This window comes from Babylonia areolata, chromosome 31 (assembly GCF_041734735.1).
Source record: "Babylonia areolata isolate BAREFJ2019XMU chromosome 31, ASM4173473v1, whole genome shotgun sequence".
In the NCBI taxonomy this organism is placed as follows: domain Eukaryota; kingdom Metazoa; phylum Mollusca; class Gastropoda; order Neogastropoda; family Buccinidae; genus Babylonia; species Babylonia areolata.
The window spans coordinates 470,001-486,136 of NC_134906.1; the positions used below are offsets into that span (position 1 = coordinate 470,001).

Here is a 16,136-nt window from a genome sequence, read left to right on the forward strand (position 1 = left end):
GAGTACAGGATCTTCAAAGTGCCTGTTTGATCTTCTTCGTGAATATACACGCAAAGGGTGTTCAGGTACTAGCAAGTCTGCACAAATGTTGACCTGGGAGACGGAAGAATCTCCACCCTTTACCCACCAGGTGCTGTTACTGAGATTTGAACCCAGGAGCCTCAGATTGAAAGTCCAAAGCTTTACCCACTTGGCTGTCATTTCAATCTTGAGCTGAAAAGTTGACAGAATGGTCAGTGTCTGAATGTACGTTCTTGGTTTGTGTGGGTGAATCTGACTATACTTGTGTCTGATTTTCTTTTTACGTGGTCAGTGTATTTGTATTTTCCTTTTTTGTCCCAACAGATTTCTCTGTGTGAAATTCAGGCAGCTCTCCCCAGGGAGAGCGTGTCGCGTCTTCTAGGTTCTGTTGCATTCTGTTGCACTGATATTGGCAATGTGTTCAACCTTTGTATGGCCCTGGCTGGTAAGTTGGTTGTAAACAACAAAGACAATGATCCTAATGATTGTTCTGATGGAAGGAAAGAAAAATAAACAACAACAAAAACAACAACAACCAAAGCTGACAGATGGATTTTTTATTGCAGGCAGCATCTGTTCATCCCCCTACTGCCTTCACATGTTGTCGACATGGTCACGTGAGTGTGTTGTTTTGTTTTGTTTTTGTGGGTTTTTTTTTGTTTGTTTTTTTGTTTCGTTTTTAACCCTTCCACTCTTGACTCACTTTGTTATGCTCTGTGTTGAGAAATGTTCCCGAAAAAGCAAAATTCATGCTTTTGATATGTATTTGTCTTAATTAAAAAGTCATGGTAGTGTGTGTGTCTGTCAGAGAGAAAGAGAATAATGATGTGTATTTGTGCATGAGTGTCTGTCCAGTTAAAAAAAGAAAGAAGAATTTGATGTTAAATCTTACATATCGTATGAAATAGGTCTAAAAAAAATTTCTTCATATTGAATTATTGCTGTACCCCATTTTAAAGGCCTTGCTCAGCTGAATACAAATCACTTTATTTCATAAAAAATAGCTTGATAAATGAAGAAACTCCGCCTGTTGCTATTTTGACAAATTTTGCCATGTGAGAATTTGTGTGCAAAAAAACTGGATTTTATAGCACAGTATCAAAAAAACGATCAGGTAATATAGCTAGAAAAAAATTAGGCATCTTTACTATAAACAAAATATCATTTTCCTTAATTTTTAGCTGTTTCTGTTGTTTAGTATACATGCAGTGATGCTGTAAAATTGGAGATTTGTCCAAAAGCTCAAAATGACAGGCAAAAAAGCTCAATTTTAATGAACTTCAGTCGACTGTGACTTTGGTTCTAATACACAGAGAAACATAATTTTTGTGGCGGGATGTTTGTTTTGACATAGTTTTAATCTAAGCTTGTTTAAATGTTGTTTTTTACAGATTTTTTTTTTTTTAAGTTTGCCGGTAGCTAAATATGCATTACAATACAATGCAATACAAAAAAAGTTTTTGAAATGAAGAAAAAGATGTTTGTGTTGTGTTCACAGTGCTCCTATGCCGTATTTAATTGGGGTTCCTTCGTCACTCATGGAGGTTAGTAGACTGTTTTACTGAATCATATCTGTTGCAGTCAGTGTGTCATATTCCACGGGTGGAAAAAAATAATAAATAGATAGATAAATAGATAGATAAATTATAAAAAAGCACCAAAAACCTGTTATTGTTACCATTTTCCATAGTAAGTTAATGTCATTGGTGTTTGGTAGAATGTCTGCATTAGACAATTTTCTGAAGTGGCATTTTGGGGGGTTGTATATAGGCAAAAATTTGTCTGTAGTGTTTGGTAAAAATTCTATCATGCTCCACTGTTTGTGAATATGATGTATTGAAAAAAGAAAACTGAGAAAAAAAACAGTGAATAGTTTGTGTAATTATTTGTCAGGTTTGTGTGAACCAGCTGATTTCTGTCAATTATGGTATCTGATGCAAAAATTTGACAGTTTTTGTAATCATTTAATAGTTTTGTACAAATCAACTGATTTCTGTCAATCAGCATTTCTGATGCAAAATTTTGCGTGGGGATAACTGATATAATTAATGTGGAAACTGTTTCATAGCCTGGATTCACCAGACAAACAAATGAAGTCTTTTTCTGATACGTTATTGCTGTTCCTAGTCATTGGTCTTATAAACAACTCTTTTTTTATCGACTAAATCTTTGAATACATTTCATGTTTGACATATAAAACATTCAACAGTCTTTTAATCAACTTTTTTTTATGGACTTACCATTGAATACATTTCATGGTTGACATCCAAAACATTCAACAGTGATATAATCAACTTTTTTTGATGGACTTTCCATTGAATACATTTCTTTTTTGACATCCAAAACATTCAACAGTCTTATAATCAGCTTTTTTTTTGGTGAACTTACATTGAATACATTTCATGTTTGACAACCAAAACATTCAATAAAGTCTTCTAATCAACTTTTTTTTATGACTTTGCCATTAAAGACATTTCATGTTTGACAGCCAAAACGTTCAATAGTCTTATTATCAACTTTTTTTGATGGAATTACCATTGAATATATTTCATGTTTGACATCCAGAACATTCAACAAAGTCTCATAATCAACAGGTTTTTTTGTTGGGGTTTTTGTGGGGTTTTTTGATGGACTTTCCATTGAATACATTTCATGTTTTGACATCCAAAACAGTCAACAGTCTTATAATCAACTCTTTTTTTTTTTCTTTTTTTTTTTGATGGACTTAACATTGAATACATGTCACGTTTGACATCCAAACCATCCAACAAAGTATCGTGTGTGGAGACATCCAAAGCATTCAGCAAAGTATCGTGTGTGGAGACATCCAAAGCATTCAGCAAAGTATCGTGTGTGGAAACAGGTGATAGAAAGGAAGCAGATGGACCTGGGGGACGCGGTGATCGTTGACGCTGACAGGAACAAAGTGAGGTCTGAGTACGATGATCTGGAGGCACTGCCTGACAATGTGGTGAGTGCTCCACTTCCACACACATGCAGTCACACACACTGCTCCACTTCCACACACAGGCAATCACACACACTGCTCCACTTCCACACACAGGCAATCACACACACTGCTCCACTTCCACACACACATGCAATCACACACACTGCTCCACTTCCACACACAGGCAATCACACACACTGCTCCACTTCCACACACATGCACACACACTGCTCCACTTCCACACACATGCACACACACTGCTCCACTTCCACACACAGGCAATCACACACACTGCTCCACTTCCACACACACATGCAATCACACACACAGGCACACAGGCACACACACACACACATGCATATACACATTTGTGCACACACAGGTACACACACTTGCAAGTGCACACACCACATGCACACATGCACGTGGATGTACATCTGTGAATGTCTTTAGTGTTGGCGTGTACTGAGTGTGTGTGTGTTTTGTGTCATTGACACATTTCTTTGTCTTGCGTAGAAAAAAAAATCTTTTATTATAGTGTCTTATGTTGTTAATTTCTTTAATAATTTGATTCCCTTATTGGTTTTGAATATTAGCACTCTGAGCCCCATTTTAAGGAGTGACAGTGCATTATAGATACCTGTTATCGTTATTAGTATTATCATCATTTTGTTGATTTAGTATTTTATTATTAATATTCTTCTTATTGTTGTTATAGTTATTATTGATAACCTTATTGTTTTTGTAGCTATCATTATGATGTTGATGATGATTATCATTATTATCATTATTCTTTTTATTTATTTTTACTATTATTACAGTTATTATTATTATTGTTGTTGTTGTTGTTATTGTATTTGTCTTTTTATCACAACAGATTTCTCTGTGAAATTTGGACTGCTCTCCCCAGAGAGAGCGTGTCGCTACAGTACAGCGCCACCCTTTTTTTTTGTATTTTTTCTTGCATGCAGTTTTATTTGTTTTTCTTATCGAAGTGGATTTTTCTGCAGAATTTTGCCAGGAACAACCCTTTTGTTGCTGTGGGTTCTTTATCGCATTACCTCTAGGCCATTACTCCACATTACTACTAGTAGTAGTTGTAGTAGTCATGGTAGTATTGTTTTATGTGACAGTCATCTTACCTGAAACGCCAGCTGAAGACCCAGAAAGTGCAGACGTCGATGATGGAATCGGGGGACGCTGTGTCCTGGGCCTTTCTGTCTGCTCTTGTCAGGCTGATCAGTGAGTGTGTTGGTTTCTTCTGCTGTTGTCTCCATGTATTACCTGTGTGTGTGTGTGTGTGTGTGTGTGCGTGCGTGCATGTGTGTGTAAGTGTGTGTCAAAATTTTAATTTTCAAAAAGGTCTGTTTTTCTGTGTGTGTGTGTGTGCATGAGAGTATTTGTATACATGTATTCGCTTGAGCATGTGAATGAATATCTTTGCAGGCACATGTGAGTATGTGTGTGTGTGTGTGTAACAAATATATATTTTTTCAAAATGGTCTGTGTTAGTGTGTTTGTATGGTATGTATTTGTATCATACACATGTATTTTCCCCAGCAATCTATGCATTTTTTACCTTTAAGTATAATACATCTTTTTTTTGACATTTGATTAGACATCTTAAACAGAATCAACAAATATAAATGTATTGTTTTTAGAGTTCAGGTTTCGTTAAGCACGCTATGGGTCGCTTGACCTGTTCAACACAAAATCAGTGGGTCATTTTCAGATTTTATGGTTGATAATGATAAAAATATTAATGATAAGAAGAAGAAGAAATTATGTAGTGCCTATGCTGTAGGGCTCAAGGCGCTTTAAAGAGAGGTATTCAGTAGAATCACGCCCACACAGTTGAAAAGAAAAACAACACACACAAACATGAACGAGAAGTACACAAGAAAACGGAATGCCTCGGGGGGTGTCTTACATTAGTTTAAGAAAGTGGGGTTTTCAGGGAAGAAGAATAAAGTGAACGCCCACAGAGTTGGCAAAGAAAAACAACACACACAAACATGACCGAGAAGTACACGAGAAAATGGAATGCGGTCTCCACTCTGGGAGGGACGCTCACTCAGTCTGGCTCTGCGACTAAGCCATTATTGTCGTTAGTAGGGGGCTTAATAGGTGGTGTCCTAAGTACGTTAAAACAGAACAGGCACCACTGAAACAGGCACCACTGAACACCACTGAAGTGACTCAGCAGCAGTGCAGGGTCTCCTCTGGTGTGTGGCCTCCTGGTGACCTAACATCGGATGTTCCCTGCGGACTGCTGACGCTGGAACTGTGACGGACAAACCCGGGTGTGGCCATGTAGGGAGGAATCTAAATGAGCAGCGTAGGAGTAATGCCACTGAAACGGTGCAGATAATGGGGCAGCAAAAAAAAAAAAAGAATGAAGTGACAGAGTGCCTGTTGTACAGAGGGACTCAGTTCCAGACAGGCTATGAAAAGAGGAGAGAGAAAAACACTGTCGGAAGGACTTTTGTTCTGACAAAAGGGATACAAAGAACTGTGGAGTGATGGCTCGATGGTGACGCATGATGATACCTAGGAAGCGAGAGAAGGACCAGTCAGTTGACAGGACTGGATGGAGATGTGGCTGATGTCTGTAAGTTATTTTGGGGGGTCAGCTGATGCAGTCGTTCCCATGACCAGGTGGGTACCGAGACGGCCTCAAGTTCTATGATGACGGTCCCATCACGTTTGACGGAGACGCCTTTGTCCAGTCCAGCACGTCTCGCTCCACACAGGTGTTCCTGGAGAAGATGCTGCAGCTGCAGATCTTTCAGCAGGTGAGCTTCCTTTCTTTTTGTCATAATTATTGGGATCATCATTATGATTAGGATGATTGTTAGTATTATTATGATTATCATGGTTATCATTATTATTGTTGTTGTTGTTGTTGTTCTTTTTGTCATTAGCGGTTGTAGTAGTAGTAGTTGTTGTAGTAGTAGTAGTTGTTGTAGTAGTATTTGTTGTTGTAGTGGGTAGTAGTGCGAGAGGGTGGAGAAGAGACTGTACAACTCTCCTTCACCTTAAGAAGTACTGTGTGCTGATCAGGAAAGCAGGTACGCCAATGAACCCAAAGTAGTAGTCGTATTATTATTATTATTACTATTATTATTATCATCATCATCATCATCATCATCATCATTATAACATCATAAGAAAATACTTTATTTACCTTTGTATAATTATTTTTTAAATTTTATTTGTTCTTTTTTTGTTTTGATGGCAGGTTTTGGCAAGTAAAAACAAAAAAAGAAAATGTTTCCCTTCATATTACTTTGTTTCGGTCGACACACTTTGGTTAAAAAAATAAGCCGACTTTGGATCCTAGCAGCAAAGTTTTCAGTTTTACAGGCTCGTACAGAGTCATTGATGTCTGGAAAAGTATTGGAAAAAATATATTTTGCCCTTTTGGGTCTGGAAAAGTCTTGGAATTTAATTAAAACATATGAGAAGCATCATTCAGCAAAGATCTTAATGCATTAAAAACAAACAAATAAACAATGGAAAAAAACAGAGTTGGTGAAAATTGTGTTTTGGTGCGTGTGTGTGTGTGTGTGTGTGTGTCTCAAGGCCTTACTAAGCACGTTGAGTGGGGCTGATGGTCAGGCATCTGCTTAGCAGATGTGGTGTGTATCAGTATCTGTATCAGTATCAGTAGCTCAAGGAGGCGTCACTGCATTTGGTCAAATCCGTATACGCTATACCACATCTGCCAAGCAGATGCCTGACCAGCAGCGTAACCCAATGCACTTTGTCAGGCCTTGAGAAAAAAAAATGATAATAATTTTTTTTTTTAATACAATAATAATGATGATGATGATAATAATGATAATAATAAATATTTTTAAAATCAATAATAATAATAAAAATAAATAAAATTAAAATAATAATAATAATAAAGATTAATGAAATAAAATAATTTTGAATTTTTTTTTTTTTGTTATAGTATATATATATATTTTTTTATGATAATAATAATGTGGTGTGGCTTATATGAATTTGTCCGAACTCAGTGATGCCTCCTTGAGTAACTGAACAAACCAAACTGAACTCTGTGTGTGTGTGTCTGTGTGTGTGTGTGTCTGTCTGTGTGTGTGTGTTGTGTTGTGTGTGTGTGTGTGTGTACAGTTCATCAGCGGCCGACTAGATCTGTTGAACAGTGGACAGGGATTCAGCGACGTGTTTGAGCAGGAGTCCATCAAGTATTACAACCACGTCAACACACAGTCCAAGTACAAGGAATGGCTGGCGGTCAGTACTGGAGCTAAGGTTGTTTACTTGTGTTGTGTTGTATTGTGTTGTGTTGCAATGTTTTGTGTTGTGTTGTATTGTGTTGTGTTGTGTTGTGTTGTACTGTGTTGTGTTGTGTTGTGTTGCATTGTTTTGTGTTGTGTTGTATTGCTTTGTGTTGTATTGTGTTGTGTTGTATTGTGTTCTGTTGTGTTTTGTGTTGTATTGTTTATTGTATTGTGTTGTTATATTGTATCGTATTGTGTGTTGTATGGTATTGTATTATATGGTATTGTGTTTTATTGAATTGCATTGTATTGTACTGCATTGCTTTGTAGCATTGTATATTGTGTTCATTGTATTGCATTGTGCACATTGCATTTTATTATATTGTTTTTTAATGTGCTGTATGATGTTGTAGTGTAGTGCATTGCATTGCATTGTGATGAGTTGCATTGCATTGCATTGCATTGTGATGAGTTGCATTGCATTGCATTGCTTTTTGGCACAACAGATTCCTGTGTGTGAAATTGGGGCTACTGTCCCCAGGGAAAGTGCTGCACCACCACTCCCCTTGTTTCCTCTCTCTCTTTTACCTGTCTGCCAGTGTATTCTTTTGTTTTTCAATCAAGATGAATTTTTCTACACATTTTTTTTTCCAGAGACAGCCCTTTTGTTGCCATGGGTTCTTTTACATGAACTGAGTCATACTGCACATGGGATCCTGATTTCTCATCTCATCCAGTTCAATGTTTGTCACCTAGTTTAAAGTGATGATGGGGATCAAGGGATGAAGAATCAGGCTGTCAGATGCCTCTACAGGTGTCAACAGGGCTGCAGTAGCAACAACAACCAGCACATCATTGCTAGACTTTGGGGGGGTTTTTGCTTTGTTTTTTGTTTTGTTTTGTTTTTTGATGTGTTCCCTGTAATATGCATTATTTTAAGCATTGTTAAAATCTGATTTCCTTTAAAATGATTTTCAGGATGTGCCATGTAGTCCAAGGTGCTTTGTAGTCATTGAGATATATCTGTCTGTCTGTGTATCTATCTGTCTGTCTGTCTGTCTGTCTCTCCCATATTCTCATAGACTGTAGCGGCACCACACATTTGGCAACCAGCCTCCTCCATCCTTCACAGTTGTCTGTCCTTCTGACTGTGTCACTCAGGGTCAGACCTGTCCATTGTGAGATGTTGTCCTCCCATCTCTTCTGCCTGCCTCTTCTCCTCACTCCCTGCACTGTTCCCTGCAGAAAGGTCTTGGCCAGTCCTGATGAATGTGAGACATGGCCATACAACGTCACTTTCCTGTACTTTACAGCGCTTGGTCAGTAGATCATCATGTGGCCCAACGGCTTGCTGTACTTTTCTATACACTTCATTGCTTGTGCTGTGGTTAGTCAGTAAAACACATTGGGATAAATGGAGGTGAAGGTTCATGTGTTTGTGTTTGTTTCAGAAGAAAACCAGGAAGCTGAAGATGATAGACCTGAAAGACAAGGTATGTTGGTTCAGAGCAGTGGTGATAGTTCAGGGTTCACCAAAAGATGATAGACCTTAAAGACAAGGTGTGTTGGTTCAGAGCAGTGGTGATAGTTCAGGGTTCACCAAAAGATGATAGACCTGAAAGACATGGTGTGTTGGTTCAGAGCAGTGGTGATAGTTCAGGGTTCACCAAAAGATAATGGACCTTAAAGACAAGGTATGTTGGTTCAGAGCAGTGGTGATAGTTCAGGGTTCACCAAAAGATGATAGACCTTAAAGACAAGGTGTGTTGGTTCAGAGCAGTGGTGATAGTTCAGGGTTCACCAAAAACATGATGGACATTAAAGACAAGGTGTGTTGGTTCAGAGCAGTGGTGATAGTTCAGGGTTCACCAAAAACATGATGGACCTGAAAGACATGGTATGTTGGTTCAGAGCAGTGGTGATAGTTCAGGGTTCACCAAAAACATTCTGACTGAAATATCCAGGAGTTTGGGGTAGAGGGGACGGTATATGCTGATTGGAGTTGTAAATCACTGGGTATTGGATAACCCAGTTTTATGGCGGTTTTTTTGTTTGTTTGTTTGTATTTTGTTTGCGTTTCTTTTAGGATTGAAGGGGCGTGTTTTGATCTGCAGAACCAGGAATGATTTTTTTCTGGAGACTGAATATTCTTCTTTTTTTTTTCTTTTTCTTTTTATAAATCTTGGAAACTTTTTTTCAGGGGTAAGGTTTTAACTTTCAAAAGCACAAGTTTGTGTGTTTGTTGTTGTTGTTTTAGCATTTATCAGATTTCTTTTCAGATTGAAAGTTTTGACACAGTGTTGTTTGTTGTCCTCCTCTTCATTCATGTGCTGCGACTCCCACAGTTACCACGGTTACCAGTACATACAGGGGGACTTTGATGTGTAGGACTGTTTCTACCCACTCCAGGAAGGCAGTCATACTGCATTTTATTTTCAAGGGGGTGGAGGGGGTATAAAATGATAATGATACTGATTATAATGATGGGTATGTGATGATAATACATTCCTTGTGACCCCAGTACACTTGGTAATAAAGACATATTCTATTCTATTCTATAATCCTGATTATAATAATATGTATCAATAATGCATCTATAATCTATAATCTATCTATCTGTCTATCTATAATCTATCTATCTATCTATTTATTTATCTATCTGTCTATTGATCTATAATCTATCTATCTATCCATCTATCTATCTATCTATCTATCTATCTATCTGTCTGTCTGTCTGTCTATCTATCTGTCTATCTATCTGTCTATCTATCTATCTATAATGGGGAGGGAGGAGATGTGTTGCTTGTTGTGAAAATGAAGGTTTAGATTTTGGCTGAATATAAGAATTTTTTTCTTGTTTATCGTTTCAAGAATTGAAAACTGTGTGTGTAACAGGCAGCTCCTGCTGTGAGCATTGCCGTGCAGTCTGTGAGTTTGTCTGTCTGTCTGTCTGTTGTTAGTCCCCAGCACAGTTTGTTCTGTCCCTTGGACAAGGTTATCCCCCCTGCCGTGCAGTCTGTGAGTCTGTCTGTCTGTCTGTTGTTAGTCCCCAGCACAGTTTGTTCTGTCCCTTGGACAAGGTTATCCCCCCTGCCGTGCAGTCTGTGAGTCTGTCTGTCTGTCTGTTGTTAGTCCCCAGCACAGTTTGTTCTGTCCCTTGGACAGGGTTATCCCCCCTGCACTGTATCCTCCCGCCTCTTCCTCTTCACCAGTGTATCGTGATCAGGATCGGACATGGTAAAGTGCAGTGTATCATGATCAGGATCTGACATGGTAAAGTGCAGTGTATCATGATTAGGATCTGACATGGTAAAGTGCAGTGTATCGTGATCAGGATCGGACATGGTAAAGTGCAGTGTATCATGATTAGGATCGGACATGGTAAAGTGCAGTATATCGTGATTAGGATCAGACATGGTAAAGTGCAGTGTATCGTGATTAGGATCTGACATGGTAAAGTGCAGTGTATCGTGATTAGGATCTGACATGGTAAAGTGCAGTGTATCGTGATCAGGATCGGACATGGTAAAGTGCAGTGTATCATGATTAGGATCGGACATGGTAAAGTGCAGTGTATCGTGATCAGGATCGGACATGGTAAAGTGCAGTGTATCATGATCAGGATCGGACATGGTAAAGTGCAGTGTATCATGATCAGGATCGGACATGGTAAAGTGCAGTGTATCATGATTAGGATCGGACATGGTAAAGTGCAGTGTATCGTGATTAGGATCAGACATGGTAAAGTGCAATGTATCATGATTAGGATCTGACATGGTAAAGTGCAATGTATCGTGATTAGGATCTGACATGGTAAAGGGCAGTGTATCATGATTAGGATCTGACATGGTAAAGTGCAGTTGGAGAATTTCTAGCCATCCGGGCTCACACTTGGACATTATGAGTTTTTGATTACCTGCAATGAAGAAAAAAATGACGATAATCAGTGCAGTTTTCAGGAAAAAGGATAGAGACTGAAACTGAAAGAGAAAACTATACTGTTGAATGCTCCTATTACTTTACTTGTGTCGTTTGCTAGATTTTTTTTATTTTTATTATTATTGTTATAGCTGAAAGTTGATTATATATTCTAATATAATACATAAAAGGATAGACTGGAAGAGAAAAATATGCTGTTGAATACTTTATTACTTTATTTGCGCCGTTTGCTAGAATTTCTTTTTTTTTTTTATAGTTAAACGTGGATTGCATGTTGTGATATAATAGATGTATGTACTCAGTGTTCTCTTTCTGTTGTAGAATAAATGCATATAAAACGAAGAAAGAACACAGCTGTTGTTTGTCACAGTTGCAATTTTTGGTTGCCCCATTGACAATAGGTTACATACTTGCTAGAAGATTGAAATATTAGTAATATTAATTATAAGGTTAATAATGATAAAAGGAATATTGATAAATGCTTGTCTGAAAGAATTTGTTCCTCAAACTTGTGCCGTCAGGTGTCATCTTTGTATCATTTCTCTCCCTTTGCTTTTGCCTCCAACCCCACTTCCAGCACCCCACCTCTTGTTCTTCCCTTCCCCTTCTCCTCCCCCCCCCCTTCCCTCATGCCCCCCTCCCCACTCCCACAACCCCACTTCCAGCACCCCACCTCTTGTTCTTCCCTTCCCCCTCCCCCTTCCCCCCTCACCCCCCTCCCCCTCATGCCCCCCTCCCCACTCCCACAACCCCCCTTCCAGCACCCCACCTCTTGTTCTTCCCTTCCCCTCCCCCTTCCCCCCTCACCCCCCTCCCCCTCATGCCCCCCTCCCCACTCCCACAACCCCCCTTCCAGCACCCCACCTCTTGTTCTTCCCTTCCCCTCCCCCTTCCCCCCTCACCCCCCTCCCCCTCATGCCCCCCTCCCCACTCCCACAACCCCCCTTCCAGCACCCCACCTCTTGTTCTTCCCTTCCCCCTCCCCCTCCCCTCATGCCCCCCTCCCCACTCCCACAACCCCCCTTCCAGCACCCAACCTCTTGTTCTTCCCTTCCCCTCCCCCTTCCCCCTCCTCCTTCCCCCTCCCCTCATGCCCCCCTCCCCACTCCCACAACCCCCCTTCCAGCACCCCACCTCTTGTTCTTCCCTTCCCCTCCCCCTTCCCCCCCTCACCCCCCTCCCCCTCATGCCCCCCTCCCCACTCCCACAACCCCCCTTCCAGCACCCCACCTCTTGTTCTTTCCCTTCCCCTCCCCCTTCCCCCTCCTCCTTCCCCCTCCCCTCATGCCCCCCTCCCCACTCCCACAACCCCCCTTCCAGCACCCCACCTCTTGTTCTTTCCTTCCCCTCCCACGTCTCCTCCCCCCCCCTTCAATCATGCCCCCCTCCCCACTCCCACAACCCCCCTTCCAGCACCCCACCTCTTGTTCTTTCCCTTCCCCTCCCCCTTCATCCCCCCTCCCCACTCCCACTTCCAGCACCCCACCTCTTTTTCTTTCCTTCCCCCTCCCCCTTTCCCCTCCCCTCATGCCCCACCCCCACCCCCCTCATGCCCCCCTCCACATCCTCCCCCCCCCACCCAACCCTCATACATCTTCATTTTGCACTGTTGGGGTGTGGGTCTCTTCAGCACAGTCTGTATTTGAATGTAACAAAGTGTCTCCCCTTTCATCCACAGTGTGTGTGTGTGTGTGTGTGTGTGTGTGTGTTCATGGGTTCTGAAAGTGCCTATAAGTATATCTAAATGTGAGTAAAAGATTTGTATGGCTAGTGTATGTGTGTGTGTGTGTGTGTGTGTGTGTGTTCATGTGTTCTGAAAGTGCATATCTGAGTGTGAGTGAAAGCGTTGTGTGTGTGTGTGTGTGTGTGTGTGTGTGTTCTGAAAGTGCATATCTGAGTGTGAATGAAAGCATTGTGTGCGTGTGTGTGTGTGTGTTCATGTGTTCTGAAAGTGCATATCTAAGTGTGAGTGAAAGCATTGTTGTGTGTGTGTGAATATAGAATAGAATAGAATAGAATACTTTTTATTGTCATAAAACCTTAAAGTTTATAAGACACAATGAAACATAAACATAGTCTATGTGTGTGTGTGTGTGTGTGTGTGTTCTGAAAGTGCATATCTGAGTGTGAATGAAAGCATTGTGTGCGTGTGTGTGTGTGTGTTCATGTGTTCTGAAAATGCCTATATCTAAGTGTGAGTAAAAGATTTGTATGGCTAGTGTGTGTGTGTGTGTTGTGTGCTCATGTGTTCTGAAAGTGCGTATCTGAGTGTGAGCGAAAGCATTGTGTGTGTGTGTTCTGAAAGTGCATATCTTGAGTCCAAGCAAAAGCATTGTGTGGTGTGTATGTGTGCATGTATATGTGTGTGCATGTCTTGTGAAAGTGTGTATGTGTGATTGAAAGCATTGATTTAATTACACATACTTAACCGTTGAAAGCATTGATTTAATTACACATACTTGACCGTTGAAAGCATTGATTTAATTACACATACTTAACCGTTGAAAGCATTTATTTGTATGGGTAGTAACAAGCACATGTATATAGCAAGTGGGTTTTTTTGTTGTTTTTGTTTTTTTTAATCAGTGTAATTTTTGTATGAAAGATGACAAGTTCTTTTTCTTTTACGTCTTTCTTTAGATTTGATAATTGGGCATTCATAGTGTGTTGAATTCTGTTTTGTAGATTTGATAATTGGGCATTCATAGTGTGTTGAATTCTGTTTTGTAGATTTGATAATTGGGCATTCATAGTGTGTTGAATTCTGTTTTGTAGATTTGATAATTGGGCATTCATAGTGTGTTGAATTCTGTTTTGTGTTTGGGATTGTGAATTGCTCGATCATTGTATGGTATTTAATGCCTGGGTTGGTTTTGTTTTTACATAATTTTCCGTACAAGTATTATGTATTATTTTGCTTGTGTTCAGGCACAGTGTGACTTGTGTTCAGGCTAGTTTTTGGAATCTTTTGGTGAAAAATTGTTGGAATGGTCGACATGAGAGGCATGTACTATGTGCAGTAAATTATGTGCACGGATGTAACTGTTCTTTTGCCCAGTTTTAGTTTCCTGTTTTGGGCCAGATACTACAGAATCAACATGGACAGCTCTGATAAGGCCCAGTGTGGTTGGCAGGACAATAAGCAACAACAATAATGGTGTCACTTTTTGTGGACAGAGGCTGAATCAAAGAACAATACTTGTTCTTGGTGCCCCCCTGTTTGAACGTGGTGATGTTCTCTTTCAGATGAACGTGCAGAGGAAAAGGATGATGTCCAGACTGAGAGAGGTACGTTGAATGGTATATATTGTCACACTTTGTACTGGATACTATTTTGGGGGGCAAAAAAACAAAAACAAAAAGGGAAAATATTATATGCATTGCAAAACTCTAAATTGGTTATCACTTCACATAAACTTGTACTGTTTGGTAAAGATATACACATGTAAACAGATGATATTAGTTTGTTTTTGATTTTTACGAAATGCGGTGTTTACAAATACAATATGTTTGTGTAAAAATGTTCATGTGCTGTTATTATTTTGTAGAGTTTGTGTGTGTGTGCGTGTGCATATATATATATAGAGAGAGAGAGTGTGTGTGTTTGTGGTTTATGTGTGTGTGTGTACAATGTGCTTATATGTCGTTATTGTGTAGTTAGTGTGTATATGAAAGTTTATGTGTTGCTGTTATTGTGGGGTTTTTGGGCGTGTTTTTTTTTTTTGTATATGAAAGTCTGTGTTCTTAATGTGTGGTGTATGTGTCTATGAAAGCTTATGCGTTGTTATTGTGTAGGTTCTATGTAATGAAAGTTTGTGTTGTTATTTTGTAGTTAATGTGTATATGAAAGTTTATGTTTTGTTGTTATTGTGTAGTTTTTTGTGTGAGTATATGAAAGTTTGTGTTGTTAATGTGTAGTGTGTGTGTGTCTGTAAAGGTTTGTGTGTTGTTGTTGTTAGTGTGTATATGAAAGTTTATGTTTTGTTGTTATTGTGTAGTTTTTTGTGTGAGTATATGAAAGTTTGTGTTGTTAATGTGTAGTGTGTGTGTGTGTGTCTATAAAAGTTTAGGTGTTGTTGTTAGTGTGTATATGAAAGTTTATGTGTTGATGTTATTGTGTAGTTGTTTTTGTGTATTGTGTGTGTGTCTGTAAAAGTTTGTGTGTTGATGTTAGTGTGTATATGAAAGTTTATGTGTTGATGTTATTGTGTAGTTGTTGTTGGTTTTTTTTGTGTGTGTGAGTATGTGAAAGTTTGTGTTGTTAATATGTAGTTGGTGTGTCTATAAAAGTTTGTGTTGTTGTTGTTGTTAGTGTGTATATGAAAGTTTATATGTTGCTGTTATTGTGCAGTTTGTGTGTGTGTGTGTGTGTGTGTGTATGAAAGTTTGTTTTGTGAATGTGTATTGTGTGTGTCTATAAAAGTTTGTGTGCTGTTGTTAATGTATATGAAAGTTTATGTGTTGCTGTTGTACTTTCTGTGTGTGAGAGTATATAGAAATGTGTGTTGTTAATGTGTAGTGTGTGTGTCTATAAAGGTTGGTGTGTTGTTGTTACTGTGCAGTTCAACGAAAACTTTGTGAGCGCTCGTTACTCCTTCGCTTCTGGGTTCAAGCCCTCTGGGTCCAGGGTGAGTCGAGACCTACACACCTTGGCTTGAATTCGTTACGGGTGTGTGCGTGTGTGGGGCTGTAAGGTTTTGTTGTGTGTGTGTGTGTGTGTAAAAATAAATATGAAAATGAATAGATTCATCAGATATATATATATATATACACACACACACACACACACACATTCATATTAGATTTCTCTAGTTTTAATTGGTTTGGTTTGTTTAACCTTTTTTATATTAATGTTTGGAAATGCAGTTAATTACTGTTCTTGAGCTCTTTTTTTTTTTTTTCTTTTTTTTTTTTTTTTTTTTTTAGCCATTTTATGATCTTGAATCAAGGAACATTTATGTTTTTTTCGTATC

The 16,136-nt window shown here is 39.2% G+C and overlaps 1 protein-coding gene across 2 annotated transcripts in view; it reads left to right on the forward strand.

Annotated features, from left to right (window-relative positions):
• The window catches only part of LOC143275989 (uncharacterized), a 50,582-nt gene that overhangs the window by 20,687 nt on the left and 13,759 nt on the right, over window positions 1-16,136 (forward strand). The window contains exons 10-19 of one of the 2 annotated variants that reach the window (XM_076580353.1): window positions 588-638; window positions 1,520-1,565; window positions 2,885-2,992; window positions 4,105-4,213; window positions 5,630-5,766; window positions 7,115-7,237; window positions 8,676-8,717; window positions 10,120-10,152; window positions 14,410-14,451; window positions 15,726-15,791. In XM_076580353.1, the coding sequence (XP_076436468.1) occupies window positions 588-638; window positions 1,520-1,565; window positions 2,885-2,992; window positions 4,105-4,213; window positions 5,630-5,766; window positions 7,115-7,237; window positions 8,676-8,717; window positions 10,120-10,152; window positions 14,410-14,451; window positions 15,726-15,791 (757 nt within the window). The remainder of the gene's footprint in view (window positions 1-587; window positions 639-1,519; window positions 1,566-2,884; window positions 2,993-4,104; window positions 4,214-5,629; window positions 5,767-7,114; window positions 7,238-8,675; window positions 8,718-10,119; window positions 10,153-14,409; window positions 14,452-15,725; window positions 15,792-16,136) is intronic. The other variant, XM_076580354.1, reaches the window with a different exon arrangement.